This window comes from Platalea leucorodia (assembly GCF_965183815.1).
Source record: "Platalea leucorodia genome assembly, chromosome: 6".
Lineage (NCBI taxonomy): Eukaryota > Metazoa > Chordata > Aves > Pelecaniformes > Threskiornithidae > Platalea > Platalea leucorodia.
The window spans coordinates 56,355,719-56,373,776 of NC_138828.1; the positions used below are offsets into that span (position 1 = coordinate 56,355,719).

The following is an 18,058-nucleotide window of genomic DNA, read 5'->3' on the forward strand; positions in this document are numbered from 1 at the left end:
AAAAAATCAAAACCTCTGTCTTGTGATCTTTTCTTAATGGCAGCAGCATTTTAATATAATGATTTTAGAGCTGGTATCTTTTGCCTGTGAAAAATTGGCAGGTCCTGCTAAAAAAAAAAAAAAAAAAAAAAAAGAACTCCTGATGGCCATTCATTAACTCATTCAAATCCATCTCTCATTTGCATGAATAAAAAAAAATTCAATCTCAAAACAAAGCTATGGGAGCAGGTGAAAATGATGACAGCAACATGACAATTGTAGCTGTTGGCATCAGCTAGCAATTTTTTCTGCTACCATCCCAGCTCCCCCTCAGAGGTATTGCAGCTTTTACACAGGCAAGATTGACTCACCTGTTCTCCTGTATATACAGTACTCCTGTATTCAGCTGAGTCACTCACTTGTCTAAAGGCTTCGTGGTGTCTTTACTATTACTAGTTTAATGGAAGTCAGCATAGGATCCCTGTCTATCCGCTCCAGAATATGCATCAAAAGCCAGGACGGGTCTTTCAGGGGAACGGAAGCAAAAAGCAATGTATCCCTCCTTTATGGTACCTAAAGTGGGGGGTTTACTTGCTTTTCTGTAGCAACACTGAGAATATGAAGCCATGACCACTCTGACAACTGGTCTAGAAGAATGGGATAATGATGGGAGGTTAGTTAAAATCTAAGTCTACTGGAGAAAAATTAGAATAGCAAATTTTTGTTCAAATGCATTGCACGTGTCTTATGCCAAGTATACTTCTTGGCTCATTACTATTTGCGTCTTCTGCATGTATGGCTGACCACATTCTGGCCTAAGCTTCATGCTATTTTGAGAAGGTTGGGAGCACTTGTAGCACAAAAGCAGCTTGAATTTTCTCTGTCATTGTATCCATCTCCAGAAGGCAAGGGAAAGATCTGTGATCATGCATTTGTGGTCAGGGTTGAAAACTGCGTGATCCCAAGCACAGTTGCGTGTGCACATAGTTCTGAGCTAAAACTCATCTTCTATTACAAGAGTTGAATTAGTTAAAGTACGATGACTATGTCATGCAAGATATTTCCCAGACACTTTGGATTTTGGAGTCTGAAATTGTGTTTTACATACCGACTATAGCCACGCATATTTTACGGCCCGTTGGCTTGGAAAGGTAAAACCGAAAAGCAAACGGATTGTCTGAGTCAATCTTAACCTTAGCTCTCCAGTATTTTCTCTTCTTTGGCTGGCCTTCAGTCTATCCTAGGCTTTGGAGCCCCTCAGCCTGTGAAAGCCCTTTGGCAGGCTTACAGTTGACCCGTGTTGAGTGACAATTAAAAAATAAAGAGAGAGAGAATTCTTAGAGAAAACGGACAATTTGCTAGTATATTAAACCACAGTTTCACCAGAGCCGGTAGCCCTCTCCTGCAGCCCGGCAGGCAGCCTCCCTTGCTCCTCTTTGCAGGCACCCCGAGGCCGGCGGGGGATGCTGCCGGGGGGCTCCGCGGCCGGCAGCGCCGGGGCTTGTGGCCGGGGGCCGGGGCTTGTGGCCCGGGGCTGGGGCTTGTGCCCCCGGGCAGCGCCCCACCCCGCCCCTCCTCCTCCCACCGCCCCGCCACCAAATACATCCATAAATAAATAACGGGACTGACACGTAAAAAACCAAACAAACATACCCAACACCCAACCCCGAACCGCCGTTGTCGGTATTTCTTCACCGCCCCTTCGCATAATTAATATATTCGCGTTTCCTCCCACTCTCCCAATGGGCTACCAGCTGCAGAGGTCCTGAATAGCGAGCTTAATTGGGCTTTGTCATGCAGAATACCTCCATTTTCTATAGCACGTTACAAAGGGGCCCTTGGCAGACGTGGCGGGCTCCCCCGGCCGCCCGCCCTGCCCGGCTGCGCCCATCACCTCTCCGCACGCCGCGCAGGTAGCGCCGCCGCCTCTGCCCGCGGCGGGGTCACCCCCCACCCACCGCCCCCGGTGCCCGGGACGGGGTAACCTCCAACCCCCGGTGCCCGGGGCAGGGTCACCTCCCACCCCCGGTGCCCGCGGCGGGGTCACCTCCAGCCCCCGGTGCCCGGTGCCCGGCGCCCGGCGCCCGGCACCCGGTGCGGAGCGGTCCCCGGCCGCCTCTCCCCGGCGCTGCCCGGTGCCGGGTCGCAGCTCCTCTCCCGCTGCTCCCCTGGCTGCTCCCAAACGCCCCCGGACCGCTCCGACCCGGCCGGACCCCTTTCCCTTGCAAACGCGGTGAGAGTCTCTGGGCCAGGGTTTATTTCCGACGCCATCTGATGTTTTATTGCAACTTGGACCTTATCAACACATGCTCCTGTTTCAGAGCAAGTCGGGCTGGTTAGGGTTAATTGGCAAACCCCGGACTCAAAAGAGATTTGCCATTATAGGCTAATCATACATTCTCTATATGATATAAATAGCGTAGAGCGTGGGGTGTGGATATTCACCGTGAATTACAGCTAATTATTATTTGGATACCAAGCCACTACTTCTGCCCCTTGATTGGCACTGTTGCCTTCAGAGTATCTTTTTTCCCCCTCTTGTTTCGTGTTTTGACAGTTTAAATCCAGGTCTGTGTGACATAGAAAGCTAATAAAATTCTCATTTCATTGTTAATCTGATTTCATCGCAGTATAGGTTTTTACCCTCACACCTGCGTAGCAGGGTGTAATTCCATTAATAATAAAAAAAAAAAAAAATCAACATATTCATTGCATGTCTTTTCCCTGATGATATATTGTGAGCAGTGTGAGTTGAAAAAGAGCCATTTATTCTCACCGTGAATGAGTCTGCCTGGAACTGAAGACTTCACCTGCCTCCTCAGTCAATTAGGAATGTATCGAAAATTCTACCAGAAAACGAGTTAAATTAACCGTTAGCTAATTTCCTTGTGTCCCTCCTACATAATCCCCCCTTTTCAGCTTGCCCCAGAAATTACCACATGTTGCAAGGTTCAAATAGTGCCTAATGAAACAGTGACTAAATGGTTCGCTCAAACCCACAGTGAAGCCCTTTCGCTGTGCCTTCAAAGCCTGGGGGGCTGCAGCCGTCGGGGGTCCCCAGCTTAAAAAAAAATAAAAAAATTAAAAAAATAAAAACCTCGGGTTTGGCAGAAAAATCAGCCCCGCTCCTCGGGGCACACACACCGGGGCTGCCCCCCGGGAAGGGGGAAGGTGTCCTCCCACCCGAGGCCAGGCTCCCGTGGGGCGGGGAGGGCCGGGGAGATGCGGGGCCGGGAGGCGGGAGAGGCTGGGCGCACGGCCGTGCGCTCTCCCGCCTCCCGGCCCCGCCGGCCGTGGGACCCTGCCCCACGCGGGTGAGAACACGCGTGAGCTGCCGGGGGGATTTCGGACGGCTTCATTTGCAGCACCCCGTGTGGGTGCTTGCTCCCGGGGCGTAGAAAACGACGTGGGAAGGACCGCCCCTGCGTTGCCGGGGTCTGCCGGGAGGCAGCGTTTCGCCCCGGCGTTTCGAGATCTCCCCGCCGCTTTCTTTACATTCGTGCGGTGCCGAAGCGTTTTCTGCCTTTTTCAGACCGGTTCCATGTGAATTGTAAACCTTGGTTTTACCGAGGTCTCTTAGTTTGAGGACGGAAAGAAAAACCAGCCCCGGGTCGGAAACCTCCTTTGCCAAACCCGCCCGACGAGGAGTTTTGCCCCGCGGTTACAAGCTCTCGTTCCTGCCCAAAGCGGCTTCACTGAAGTGTCATCTACTAAAACGCGGTGCATTCCGCAAAGAGAGTAGAGTCACTTATTTGAAACGGTGAGGCTAATACAAAGTCATCAAAGCACTATGGTTCTTGTCTTTAAGTGACAACCCTCTTTATTGAACTGTTTGAAATACGCCTCCTGCTTTTCAATGTCTCTCTATCCATCTTTGTCTGCTCTTCAGAAAAGTAGACAATATAAAGCAAAGCCTGGCGAGCTCCCCACGCTCTGGCTCGGGCAGTGCCAACGTTAGCCTTGAAATTGTCACTCCTTCATTAATCTGAAACTAGTTATTTTTCCAGAGCACACAGCACACGCTTCCGATCTCTTTGGGTTCGCTTCCAACAGCTTAAATCCCCCCGGAGCGGCTGCCGGGGCCGGGGCGGGGGGGAGGCGCGGAGGGGCGGGCGCGGCGCCCGGAGCGGGGCCGGCTGGAAGGCGCGCAGCGGGGCGGAGAGGGGCGCGGAGCAGCTCCTGCGTGAAATCGGCGCTTTCACGGCGAGGGCTGAGCGCGCTGCAGCGCGGACACACGCCCCGAGGTTTCCCGAGTGGCACATTGGCTTCGGGCTGTTTGTTATTCCGCTGTCATGCGGGACTCCCCGGCAGCTGCCCGGCGCACGGCTGCCCGCCCCGCCGAGCGGCCCGGCCGCCGGCGGGGGCCCGGCGGGGCCAGGGCGCCTTCCCAGGGCCGGGGTCCCGCCGGGCACCCCCGCGACCGGGCTGCACACCCGCCCCGGGGTTTCTCCCCCAGACCGAAACCCGGCTCAGCCGAGGGAGGCTGCGGGTGCGGTTCCCGCGCTCGCACTTAAAACTTTCACGGTCACCCCGGATCCTTTCCGAGCAGCCGCGAAGGCTTAAAAATGATAATAATAATAATACTCCTGGGGTATTTTTGGCCGGGTTTCTTTCCCGAAGGACTGCGTGCGGTCGTCTTCAGGCCCCGGATCCAGGAGGGGAGGGTCCCCCGCCCTGCCCGCGTCCTCCGGGCCGGTGGCAGGATGCTGGCCGGGTTCCCGGGGCCGTGGCACCCGGGCTCGCCCCTTCCTGGCCCCTTTATCGCCGTGGGCACGGCAGAAACTCCCGAGTGGGCCTGATCCTCCCGGCCGCGGGCTCGTCCTGCGGCGGAACCGCCGGGCGGACCGGCGCAGGAGGGAGGGGAGCCGAGCGCTGCCCGCCGCGCAGCCCAGCCCCAGGCAGCGCTGCCGCCGCTCCGGCCGCCCGCGCCCGCAGGGGCAGCGGCGGGCACCGGGGAGCCGCTCCCGGGCAAAGTCCCAGAGGGGTCGGGTCAGCGGGAGGGGCGGGAGGAGGAAACGAGGACAAGCTAGAGATGAATGCAGGGGGATCAGGTAGATCGTCCCCTCTCTTTCCCAGCTCCAAAAACGGAGCTACTGAGGAAGGAGAGTTTCCCGCAGTCCCCTGGCCGGGACCCTGCGCTGTGAGCCCCCCTCTCCGTGGGCTCTCAGGCCCTCGCTGCCGGGGCCCAGCCCGCTCCGTCCCCCCCGGGGCAGACCCGCAGCCGGCCGGACGGCTGAGCCCCGCGGTGCGAGGCGCCGGTGATGGGCGTTGCGGCAAGAGCTCCGACAGCGGGGAGAGGTTTCAGCAGCGCCCGGGGGGACTCCAGGGGCAGGACCGGCGACGGCAGCCGGGAGAGAGCGGCACATTCAGCACCGGCAAGTGCCGGCAGCCCGCGGCCGGCCCTGCCCTTGGGCAGACAGGTCCGACCAAAGGGCGGTAGCAGAGGGATTTTGGGGAATGAAAGAGAGGTTCACAACCGGAGAGGTCCGTGCCGTGGGTCTGATCTCCGCCGTGCAGATCGAGGTCAGGGACACTCTTCAAGACGGATGTTTTCCTCCTCCGAGTTGGAAGTAGTTAAATCGAATTAAAGGAAGCAAATAAATATCTAAGGGGGGAAGCTTCGTCGGAGGAACGCGATGTTTGCTCATTCGAGCCCCGAAAGGCTACAGAAGGTCGGTAGCGGGGTCACTCACACAAACCTAACGCGCATCCCTCCTGCAAATGCGCGGGTTTAATTGCGCGCCCTTCCCCTGGCCGCCCCGTACCCGAAACCCACCTGGGACACCCCCACACCGCCGCCTGAAACCGCCACCCCGGGGAGCCGGCGGCCCCTCCGCCGCCGAGCTGTGCCAAGAGGAGCGGCTCCGGCAGCGGCGGCCGCAGGTAGCCGCCCCCCGCTCCTCTCCTGCCTGCCCGGAGTGGGGCACAGCTGGCGGGTAAGCGCGGTAGCTGCAGCTGGAGGGTGTCGGGACCGCGCCTGGGCCAGATCCGGCGCTGAAAATGGGAATAAGGCTGGGAAGTTGCATGGAGTCTCACGATGTGAGGGCAGTGCCGCAGCGGCGGTCTGAACCTCGCCGGGGTTTCGTTCTCGACCTCTAAAGAGAAGCGAATTTATTGCTCCCACGGGAGCGATAAAGATAAATGCAGCCGTCTTTCCAGTGCTCTCAAACATGGTCGTGACAAGTACCAAAGAAAAATAAGAGGGTAGCATTTGTTTCTTATTCACTGCACTTGCAACAAATAAGGCTTGGGATCCCAACAGGAAAAAGCTGTTATCTGGGTGCTGTCCCATGTCCCCTAGGCCCTTCAGCCTCCTCCATAGCTTCTGTTCCCAGCCCCGTTGCTGACCTCTGCCTCCAGGTCTGCCTCCGTGACACCGTCGCATTCCCCCTGTAGACATCCTCTTCCAGCAGGCTGTTGGGCAAAAGACAGCCCGCACTGCAGCTGCCCCCCAGATCTGGGTTACCCAGTTCTTGCCAGACTGGACGGCTGGCAGCTGAGGGCTCCCCCGGGTCTGTGTCCCCCCCCCCCCAGCCTGATGCTTAGCTCCGCAGAACTCATAGGAACTCAACACCTTGGAGACCCTCGCAGAGCTATCATGTCAGCCCGCTGGTTGGTATTGATCACATAAGAGTTATGAGGGAATGAGGGTAAGTGTCAGATAGATAAGCAGAGCGACTGCGTAATCCTTATTTCCTTAGAAAACTAATGATAAGAGGAATATTAAATAGGGAGCTGAACATTGCCTGTCTTGGGCACTGAATGAGTGGGGGAAAAAACCTGTGCTTTGCACTTTGTGGGAGAAAAAAAAGAATAGAAAGAAGAAGAAAAAAAAGAAGAAGAAAAAAAACCCAACACATTGTATCATCAATTTGCCTACATTTCTGACTGTTGAATGCTGGACTTCGAAACCCTACAACAAGTTTGCTGCAAGTTAGGGTACGTACAACTTCCAGCAGTGCTCCTGTCACACTGCCTTGGACTACCTAGAGCTAGGTTCAGGTCGAGCTGGTTGTACCAGCCTTCTGAGATGTGTCGGGTAAACTCTTGCATCATGCCTCTTTTCCAGATTTTTTAACGTGAAACATTTACTTTGAAATAAAAAGAAGCCTGGTGATGACAGCAAGTGTCTCAATGGTATAACTTGTATGCGATAATAATATACCACTATTTCCTTTCAAATCTTGAAAGATACATGCAAACATTGATTACTACAGAAATAGCAACTAATTTAATTTTCCTTCTATTTTTAAGAAGTTGTTAAATACTGCAATGGAGAGATCCCGCCTTGTGTAACTTCTAGAAGCAGAGGGAAATACCCATGTATTCACTGAGGTGTGTATTTCCACAGTTACACTGAGAACAGATACACTCTACCAAGAAATATCTTTGCAGTTTTAAAATATCTTCGAGTTTTGCATATCACCCAGTCTTAGATTTCACAGAGCCTGATGCTTTTCCTCTGCCAGCAAAGCTTTGCCTTCCCCAGCTGCTGCAGGCCTGTCGACTCCAAGATGGGGCTGGCACTGCTGAGAGGGTGGGCAGGACTTTCCGTGGTGCTAATGCCTCCTCCCAGAGCTTCTAGGTTGGAAAAGACCCGGTGGGATTACAGGAGCAAGCTAGATGCGGATGAACTGAAGCAGAGGAAGCACAGTTTCCAGAGCCCACCTCAGCAAGCGCTAGGGTCAGAGGAGGCGGCCCCCTCAGCCAGGCCCTTCCTGAGGTCCCCTGGGAGGCAGCCACAAGGCCCACAAGCCTTTGGCCCTCTGGTCCCCCCAGCCTGGCAAGTGAGGGGACTGCCACTTGGGCAAATGACGTCCCCACCTGCTCAGCTGGGGTGTGGGCTGCTGGCCTCTGTACGGGCCCTCAGCTGAGGCAGTGAAATGGTTGTGACATGGAAGAGTGAGATTTTGTATTTCTTTCCCAAGTCCGGGCTGGAAACTTTGGTCCGGCCTTTCCTTTCCCCTCCTGTTACACTGTGGGTGTGCTGGGCACTGCCTCTGCCCCGAGCCCTGTGGCTGGTCCAGGCCGTGGGGCAGTGCCCACACTGGGCCCTTTCCATCCTGCCCCAGCCCTGCCCATCCACCTGACCTCTCCTCCCAGACCAGCAAGCAGGGAGAGCGTCACGGTGCTGGGGCTGTGTCTCTCTCCAGCATCCAGGGTGCTTGGGTTATTCACATTGCAACAGAAACCCCAGGCAGGCTTATTACTTGTTTTCTGAGTAGAAGTGGAGCAGCCAGGTGAAATTGGAGACATACCTGTGAGCTGAAGGTTAGGGATCAAACACGAGAAATGTAGGGATTGTTCAGGGAATTATTTACTGAAAAGGTCTTGCAATAGTTTTGGAGGCTGAAGTCAAAAGTGTAGGTTGGGTTAATGGGAAACCCACCCAAGGAAAAGGTGTGAGTGGGGAATAACAGTGTGGAAAAGGCTCTTCTGATCTGCCCATATGCTGTCTGACAGGGCTGCAGGAACTAGGAAAAAAGCCATAAAGAGGCTCATTTGGGCCTGAGCAGCTCCAGCTCCACCCAGCTCTGCATCGGCGCCCCGCAAGGAGCTCAGGCCGGGCTGCCCGAGGCAGAGGCAGGATGGGCGCAGGCTGCAGAGCACCTCAGCCCCGTCCAGCCTGACCCCCCGAGCAGGTCTGCTCCCGGGTCTGCTCCCTGAGCCTGGCTACGGCGCCTGAGGAAAAAAAAATATAATTAAAAAGTTCCTCGGTTTCTGATTAACGCCGCCGCGGGATAACATAAGCGGAGTTTCAGCCCGGCGAGGGGCCGGTGCGGGCGGGCAGCCCCCGCGGCGGGGGCAGAGCCGGGCGGGGCCGGCGGGGGCAGCGGGGCCGGGCAGCACCGCCCCGCCGCGGCGCCGTGCGGGCCGTCCGGGCGCGCAGCCCCTCGCCCCGGGCCGGTGCCCGGAGCGGCGGCCCCGGGCCAGCGGCAGCCGGGTGTCCCCGGGGCGGTGCCGGCGGGCGAGCAGCCGGGGGAAAGCTGTCAGCCGTGGCGGGGGCGTGCGCCGGCTCCGGCGGGGAGGCAGCACAAAGCTGCCGGGCTCAGCAGAGCCGCTGCATTTGCATTCGGCTGGGCCGGAGCGGGGTCCCCCGCCCCCCTCCGCCCCCAGCCGCCCCGAGTCGGAGGGGAACAGAAACCATATTCGGGTTAGTAGCCGATGGCATTTATTTCTAGTCTTTAGGGAGGTCTGACACGTATACACCAATGCTTTCACCGTACAAAGGACTGCGAAGAAGCGCACCCTGCCCCGGCCAGTCCACCTTCGCTGCTTGGACGAGGCTGGCACTTGGGGAGGGGGGGGAGAAGGAAAAAAAAATTAATTTCTCGTCTGATCTCATTTATTTAAATAAATATAAATATAAATCTTATATAAACCTATTCACAAACAAACCGCCGTCCCAAACCCAAACGACCGATCTTTCTTTCTTTCCTTGTTTTTGTTAAGAAGTCCGTCCAGGAGGTTCTCAGCCCTACAGGTTTTTGTTTGCTTTTCAGTTTTTTAATGTCTCGTCTTTCGGTTCCAAACGCGTTTTTTCCTTTTTCCTTTAAACTGCCTGGGGGGAAGGCGGGGGGAGGCCCCCTGGGCCGTGCGAGTCCGGCCCCGCGTTACACGTTAGGAAGAGCAGGTGCCCGCTCCCGGGGGCACATAAATAACGTTTTAGTTGAACTCTCGCGACTAGAACATTTACATTCCAAAAATATAGTTATGTGTCTCTCTCTATGACTGCGAAGGGATGAAAATGCAGCTCCCGGCCGGGGAGGGCCGGCCCGCTGCAGGTCGGCGGGCTGCCGGCCCGTCCCCGGGGCAGCGGGGCCAGGTGAGCCGCCCTGCGGCCGCCCCGCTCCGGGCTGGCAGCCGGCGGCGGGAGCGGAGCTCCGGGCCGGGCTCACAACGGGGAGATCTCCTTGTCCTCGGTAGCCGATGAGGGGGACAGAGACTCTTCGTCCTCCGACCTGGGGTAATGCCCCTGGCTGGTGCTGCACTTGCAGCCCCCGTGCGAGTTTCGCTGGGTGCCTTTGCCTTCTTTCTTGTGCTTCACCCTCCTGTTCTGGAACCAGATTTTCACTTGCTTCTCGGACAGGTTCAGGTAGGTGGCTATCTCGATCCTCCGCAGCCGGGACAGGTACATGTTGGAGGAGAATTCCCTCTCCAGCTCCAAGAGCTGGGTGCTGGTGAAAGCCGTCCTCATCCTTTTCCCGTTTTGAATTTGGCTGGAATCGGACCCTCCTGGACGGGAGAGAAGCGAGAACTTCAGTGGGACGGGGGAAAGGAAAGAGAAAAAAGAGAGAGAGAGAGAGAGAGAGAAAAGACGTTCTCCCGCAGCTTTCCGCCCCGGGGCAGCCGGGCGCCCTCGGGGGAACCCCTTCTCCCGCTGCCCCCCTCCCGGCGGCCGCAGGGCTCCTACCCATGCCGAGGCAGTGAAACCTCCGGGGGTCGCTGACGCTGTAGGCGGTGGCGGCGCAGGCAGGTGGGTGGTGCGCCGGGTGCCCCAGGGCGGCGGCGGCGGCGGCGGCGGCGGCGGGGACGGCGGCGGCGGCGGGCGGCGGGTGGTGCTGCGGCGGGTGGTGAGGGTGGCCGGCCCGCGGGCAGCACTGGGCCTCGCCGCCGGCGGCGGGGAACTGGCTCTTGAGCAGGGGGATGGCCCCGCCGCCGCCGCCGCCGCCGCCGGCGGGGCGGGAGGAGTGCAGGTGCGAGGTGACACAGAGCGGGCAGACGCAGAAAGCGCCGCTCTTGCGGGACGGGCAGCCCGGGCCCGACACCGACATGACGAGGGGGGAAGGCATGCTGAGAGGGATGAAGAAGTCCTGGCCGTGGTGGTGCTCAGGCAGGGACGGAGCCGGCCTCGAGGAGTCTTTGATGATTAAGGAGTCGACATAGAAAGAGCGGGACATTTCGGAGGGCTGCCGACGCCGGGGGCGGCTCTCCCAAAGTCGGGTTTTTCCTGCTTGGCCAAGTTGCCACTGAAGTCCTGGCGAGGCGAGAAGGTGCTTATGTTTGAGAGCTGAACAAAAGGGTCCCTGGAGAGGGCTGGTCTTAAAGTCCCCCCGCCTGGATCCCCTGCGCCGGGGTTTTATATCAACTATTTAAACACGTGATGGCTGAAAGCCTCGCAGATCTAAATCTCCCCGGCTTCCCAGGCCGGCAGGAGAGGCTGCCGGGGGGGGGGGGGGGGGGGGGAAAGGCGAGGGGGGGCCCAAAGTGTGCGTGCTCGCTGGCTGCCCGATGACTTCAGCCCTTCGCCTCCGCCCCGGTTAAATCATAGGAGCGGGGCGGCCGGGGAGGGGGCGGCTGCCCCGGGCCCCCCGGCAGCCCGGGCTGCAGGCACGTCCCCCCGCCAGCGCACCGGGCGGGGGGGGGCGGCCGGAGGGAGCTCCTGCTCGGGTTTTTTTCCCCGAGGAGCGGGCTCCTTTCCCCGCAGGATGGGAAGGAGACTGGGGAGAAGGTGATGCGCTGAAACAAGCGGGTCAATGCCGACCCCCCCCGGGGAAAGTATCGCCCGAGGGGCCGCGAGTCCCACGGCGGCGGGGGGCCAACACCTTTCCGCGGTCCGGCCCGCTCCCTGCGGCGGGACCCCTCCGGGAGGCCCTGTCCGCACCAGAGGAGCCAGGGTCCTGGACACAGGCATCGATACAAAGTTCGGGATCGCGCGTGTCTGCGTCTCTGCGCCTACATACGCATGTCGGGTGGGTTGTTGGGGTTTTAGTCTTTTCTTTTTTCCTCTCGCCCTTTTCACCCCGAGTGAATCTTGCCAAATTGGCAATTACTGCAACGGACAAAGCCTTCAAATATCTGGACACTTCTCAGCCAAACGGTGTCAAAACGGAAAACTTCCAAGTGAACTTCCCCGAGCGCTTCAGGACCGCAGCGCGCAGCGCTAATGAAAGGCGAACGTCTCGGGGGGGGGGGGGGGGGGTTGTGTGGATTCTTTGATCTCCAGCAAGTTTGCTGAAGCAATCATTCAAAGTAAAATTGGATAAACAGCTAAATACGGTCGGTGGCTCCGGAGCATTTCAGATTGCATTAAAAAGCCAAGGTATTCGCAGCATATTACACGATTTTCCAATGACCTGTTTTATGGGAGTTTAAGAAGAGACTTATCGTTAATAGAGGGGCGATCGCCTTCTTGTTTGGCAGATGCGAAGCGGCGTTTAAAACCGACCACGGATCCCATCCCGCTTGACTCGGGAGAGGGAAGCGACAACTGTGCTCTAAAGCAGAAAACGCAGCCTACGCCTGATTGCCGGAGGCCGCGCAGTGAATCAATAGCCGTAACGCGTTCAGCGGCGGCTGCCGTGCGCAAGGGCCGGGCCGGGCCGCGGGCATCCTACGAGCTCTCCCGCACACCCACTCTCCTGCTGTTAAAACCCAGCAAAATAAAGCTGCTGCTGCTGTCCGCCTTCTGATGGGGACGGCATTCCTCGCCCCTGGGACCAGCGAGGCTCAGGGGTGCAACTCCAGCCTCGTTAAGAGAGGGGCCAGGTCTCGCCCCGTTCCCCGTCCCCACCGTGCCGCGGGCAGTGCCGCCGTGCGGGCCCGGGCCCCCCCGAGCGAGGGCCGGCTGGAGCCCGGCCCTGGCCGCCTTCCTCCCCGACGGCCCGGAGCGGGCACGATGCAAATAGTGTTTTTAGGGACACCCCGCACTCGGCGATCTGAGGATTTATGGATGGCAATTAAAGTTTTATGAATTGCAGCTGAGGCTGGTTATGGAGCTATTTGAATGTGATTAGAATTCAATTAGAAAGTGTTTACCGGCCGGCGGGGCTCCGGAGTGTAAACAGACAGCTATTCCAGCAATGCGCTAATCCCGCGTCTTGTGACAGCCATCAGGGACTCGCGGGGTTTAGGCGGGTCGGCTCCGACCTCACCTACTTTTCCCCCAAACCGCTGCCGAGGGCTCAGCCCAGGTCCCGCAGCCGCCAGGCCCCGGAGCCCAGGGCAGCGGCGGGGCCCCGAACCGCTGCCCCCGCCGCCGCGGCCCCCGGGGTGCGGCGGGTGCCCCTCCCGGCGGCTCTGCCTCCCGAGCTCCGGTGGGGCCGGTGAGGTTTTCATCACGGGCACGGTGCACAGGCGTGGGATTTTGCCCGGCTCTCCCCGTTTAAAACACAGTTCATCTGGCGGAAATTGGAATTAATCTCTGCGTTTTCTTTCTTTTTCTTTTTTTTTTTTTTCCTTTACGAGGGGCTAAGAGGAAAAGAATAACACAAAAAAAAAAAACAAACAAACAACCAAAACCCATCGACCTCAGTGGAAAAAACTGTCTGCAGTGATAGAGTGGATCTGGGGAGGGGGCTGTCGTCAGGGAAGGCAGGCAGAACAAGAGTCGGATCAAAATTGCAATTTGTAATTGTTATAATAAACCAAGTGCAGTGATAAAAGCGAGGAGAAAAAAAACCCCAAACCACAAAGAAAAACCCACCCCTGAAAGCCAGAGCAAGAAAAGAAGTCATTTGAAAGCAAAGATATCCCAAACCAGGCGGAATGATGTAAGGCGTGCGCCCACATCACATCGGCCTCGTTACAATTTTATTTTTCAATAATTCTGTCCGATAAAATTTCATTGTCCATTAAGTAATCCCCGAAATGAGAGCTCTTATGAGCCTATAATGAGCTCTAATTGCTACGACTGGGAGAGCCACGTGGAAGGATTTAGAAGGAATTAAGCAGTTGGGTACAGAGCACAGGCTGTTACCTAGCCATTACTTTCATAATTCAAGGAGAAAATTAGTCCTTTTAAGGGAAAATCCTTTGATTCCCTTCATTCTGCTCGGGGTGACAGAGTATAGCTTTGTCTGCCTTTAGTTCAAGACAGTGTAACAAATGAGAATGTAACGAAATTGCCCCCTTTTGAAAGTGGAGCAGTTCAAAAAGAACATCAGAGCCGCTCCCCTGGTCCGCCGAGCGCAGGACTGGGTGCTGGTCCCTCCTTTCTTCCAGATGTCTCTAACACCTTTATGTAGAAGAGATTCACGGCTTAAATGACAAAAGCAACTCTTTCCCTTCCCTCCCCCAACCCCCGCGGCTCCCGGCAGAAGAAAAAGCCGTGCCCGCCCGGAGAAAGTCCCGGCTTTCAGGCGCGCATCTCCGCCGAGTTCACGGGAGGAGCTGCCTCCGTGGAAAGCCCGGGGACACACTTCCACCAGCAAAAAAAAACCCAAATAAACAAAAAAACAACCAAAAAAAAAAACCCAACACAAGCTCTGCAGAGCGGCCGCAGACAGCAGGCCGGGGGGACGCGCCCCGGCGGGAAAGCCCCGCTCAAAATAAAGCCGCGCCTGGGTAAGCGAGGGGCCGCCGGCTCCTGCGCTACAATCGCATTTAGTCGCTAATCTAACATCGATTTCCTATTAGTTTCCAAAGCGATCGGCGATCTCGAAGCCGGGTTTTGTGAAGGCGAGCACAAGACAGGACTTGCCCCCAGCTCCCATTAAGGAGGTCATTATAAAAGCGTGAACAAGTCTATTAATGTTTTATTGAAAGCGCATCGTTAACTTGTATCCATCCTTTTCTGAAAGTGGCATTGTGATATTGCTGTCTGTGGCACATCTTACCCAATATAGCCCGAGATTTCTCCATTATCTGTAACCAAGCAACACTTTCTGAATACCAAAAATTGAAAAGAACCGCTTAGTCTTCAAGAAAGTCCTCAATAATAGTGGAAAAGAACAAAGATCCAGGAGACAACAAAATGCCACAGGGGTGACTTTTCATGAGCAATTATCTCTCATTAATCAGAAGAACAGCTGCAATATTAATTTTCTCTCTTTCTTCCTCTCTTTTCACAGTCCCCACCATTTGAATAATCATAAATTTTGATTTCATGGAGCAGCAACATTGCCAGCGACTTCGAGACACAAGCTACCTACGCAGGGCGCACGCATTGCACATAGCTCTTATTTTAAGGCTGCCAAAGAATAAAGCAAAGAAAAGAAAAGAGAGGAAAAGTTTGGGCTGGGTTGCTTTTCCCCCCCTTTGCCTCGGAGGACGGATCAAACCAGCAGCCCCTGCCCTCCACCCCTGCCTCTTTCACTCACGGAAAGCAAGGGGCGAACGTCCCGAGTGTCTGCGCTAGCTTAAAGCGTGGGAGTTTCAACAACCTCGCTGTCCATTTAACTTCCAAACATGAAGCCAAGCGTTGTAGATCTGTCCAAAGAGACAATCTTTGGGCGTAACACGCATTGTGAGACATCAAAAGGCCCTGGCGTTATATGCACTAAGCAGCGCATTCAGCAAGAAGGGTGCAATGCCCCCCTTTTCAGGGGCTCAGCCGCTGATTGTTTAACAAGCGACGTCGCCGCGGCGAGAAAACCGCGCTCCTCCGAAGATAGGGATGTAACGTTAAAAATCCCCCTTTTTTTGGATTTCAAAGAATCTCATCAAGGGCAGGGGCCGGCGGCCGCCACGCCGGCGATGGGAGCCGTGCCCCGGGGACGGGGGCCCGCTGTGCCGCCGGCCCAGCTCCTCGCTGCCCGGGGGGACAGGGCAGAGCCCAGGCCCGCACCCCACCGCCCCTCAAACCCTGCCCATCTCCGGGCACCCGCGTTTCCCTCCTCGGCCCCGGCGGGCAGAGGCGCGGAGCCTCTCCCCGGAGAGCTGCTGGCAGCCCGGCCGCGGCCCGCGGGCTCAGCCGAGGGGTTGCGGGCTGACCGAGGAGGGGGCAGCCTGCTTCTCCCCCTTCCCCGCAGACGCGGCTCCCCGGCGCCCTTCCCTTCCGTGGGAGATTTCCTTTGCCCCCGTCCCCGGTCATAAATTACCCCACCTCGACTTGGCACGGCAGCCCCCCTGGGAAACCAGGCCGTTTCCGAGGAAATGGGGGGGTGGCTGAGAGGCAGAGGAAGGACAGGCCCCTGGCTCCCCTTCCCCGGGACCGCCGAGCCCCCCGAGCCCCATTGCCGCCCGCCGGGGTGCGGCCCCGGGCCCTGCCGGAGCCCGAGCAGCCGCTGCTTGCTGGGGAGAAACCTGCCCCCTCCGCCACCCCCACGCAGCCCTTGGACAGATGACGCTGCTCCCGCGTCACCTTGTCGGTGCTTTTCACGACGTTTTTTTTTCACCCGGTTAGAAGCCGATTTCTACGCGAGTCCTTCAGGGTGGCTGCGACCACTCGCGTTTGAGGGGGTGCTTCATAAAAGCCCCAGCAGCAGCCTTCAGCCCTCTCTCTCCCTTGACGGCCGGACTCTGTGTCTTCTACCTTCACCTGCAGGCCTGCCGCGATAACTGTCTGTACTGTAATCACCAACCAGCAGGCCTTACTCTGCTATCGTTTTTTATTTGGAGTGGGAACTGCGATTACTCACTTTGCAAGGTTCTTCCTCAGTGAATCAGGTCTGTACTCAAATACGTGGCTGTAAGCCTTAATCTCTCCCTCTTCAACCCTCTTAAACAGCGTGTTAGCTCGTTGGGCTGGGTTTCCCTTCAGCGTCTGGATGCAAAGGAAGCTTCTTGTTCGCGCCTTCTCACCATAGTGGAGTCTACAAGGGTGTTTCTGCACTGTCCTCCTACAAGGGATCGTGCGGAGGAGCCTGAGGAGGAAATGCACAGTGAGGCTATCGTTACCCGCAGTCTGGTCTGGTATCTCGCTAAGCCTGGCTTTGCCGTGACCCTAGCACCCCGCAGATATGGGGCAACATGGGGCCAGACGCTCCAGGCAGTCTGGGCCCCGGTTTCATGAATGGCCTTTGTTTAGAGGTCTAGCACCTAAAATTGTTAGCTGCTGCAGATGATGCGTACGAGGGAAAGCTGCGATGGCGTATCTTTAAAGGGGATAAAGCCAAACCCCTGCAACAGCCTCAGTGGAGGTTTATGGTGGGAGATGGAGCTGAAACCCCAAGCCCATGTGAGTCAGAACAAGGATTCAAAATGCTGCTGTGGGCTCTGGAAGACACCAGCCGTGACCAGTTTTGGTTTTACGTTGATGCATCACAAATCAATACGAGACTGGCACTTTGCAGTAATACAGGCCCCAAGCCAGCAAAGAACATGAGAGTCTGTGTAATATTAAACATCCTCTTCCATTTCTATCCTTAAAATTCAACCCAAATTCAAGCATTTCAATCGTTAGGGGTCATGCTTAGGTTGAAGCGCTCTGCTTGACAGTGACCAAAAAGCAGTCTTTTGAATTTGCTACCAAAGGAAATGCTGCTTTTTTTTTTTAGCCAGATTAATGGGAATGGACATTAAATGCTGCTTGTGAGAAAAATGAAGAGGTCATCAAACATATCATCATATTGTAGGAGCTACCTGTTTCACAGTCTGAAAACTGTATGAATGTTGAGTTCACTTCATCCAGCCTAAAAAATTAAACGGTTATAATTTCTTTCCTTTTTCCTCTAATGAAATGTGGATGTGGGATAGTTTAAGAACTGCAGAGCGATGAAGGAGCTACCTAAAGGAGAGATGATAGTATTCCTGCAGACTCAGGAAGCAGAGGGGAATGCAGTTAATGATGGAATTCCTCAAGGACAAGTCTCAGAAGCAGCTGAATGACTTAGTTTAATTTGTTTTCTTGGCACAGCCAATAGGACTTGACTATTCATAGGAGAGAGGTGAAGTCAGTCTCTGCGGAGACTGGAGTGCCACACTGGAAGAAGCGGATTCTTTGAGAAGAGGAGTAATAGAAGTGCAGTGACAAAGCCGATATAAGCTAGGATGGCTGAACACATAAGCTCCATGTAGCCAATATAAGCTCCATGGCTGAACACGACATCGTGACTGAGGCACCTGGGCGCATTAACCCATGCTTGCAAAGCATCACTGAGGCATGGTCGGGCTATAGGTACCATGGGGCATAGCAGGCAAGGCCATTCCACTCAGGAGATGGAAATATGAAAGCCATTGTGCACAGGGAAACCTTGTTTGGGGTAGCAGACAGTTTTCCATGTCCATCTCAGAGAAGACTAAATCAGAACAGGTCCAGAGAACGGCTTTAGGAGTATAGAGGAACATGGACCCTCATGAGAAGAGAAGACTCAAAGAGAGGAGACGCGAGTGTTGCTTATACCAGTGAGGTAAATATCCACAAGAGAGAAGAGCTCTTCCATCTAAAGAAGAGTATCACCACAAGAACAGATGGATA

General features: G+C 56.0%; 1 protein-coding gene across 1 annotated transcript; it reads right to left on the reverse strand.

Annotated features, from left to right (window-relative positions):
* Window positions 1-9,874: 9,874 nt before the first annotated feature.
* On the reverse strand, window positions 9,875-10,880 carry GSX2 (GS homeobox 2; the record flags this gene model as incomplete). The annotated part of the gene is made up of 2 exons (XM_082315781.1): window positions 9,875-10,215; window positions 10,394-10,880. 2 exons carry the CDS (start codon window positions 10,878-10,880, stop codon window positions 9,875-9,877), a joined length of 828 nt encoding a protein of 275 aa, XP_082171907.1.
* Between the last annotated feature and the right edge of the window lie 7,178 nt (window positions 10,881-18,058).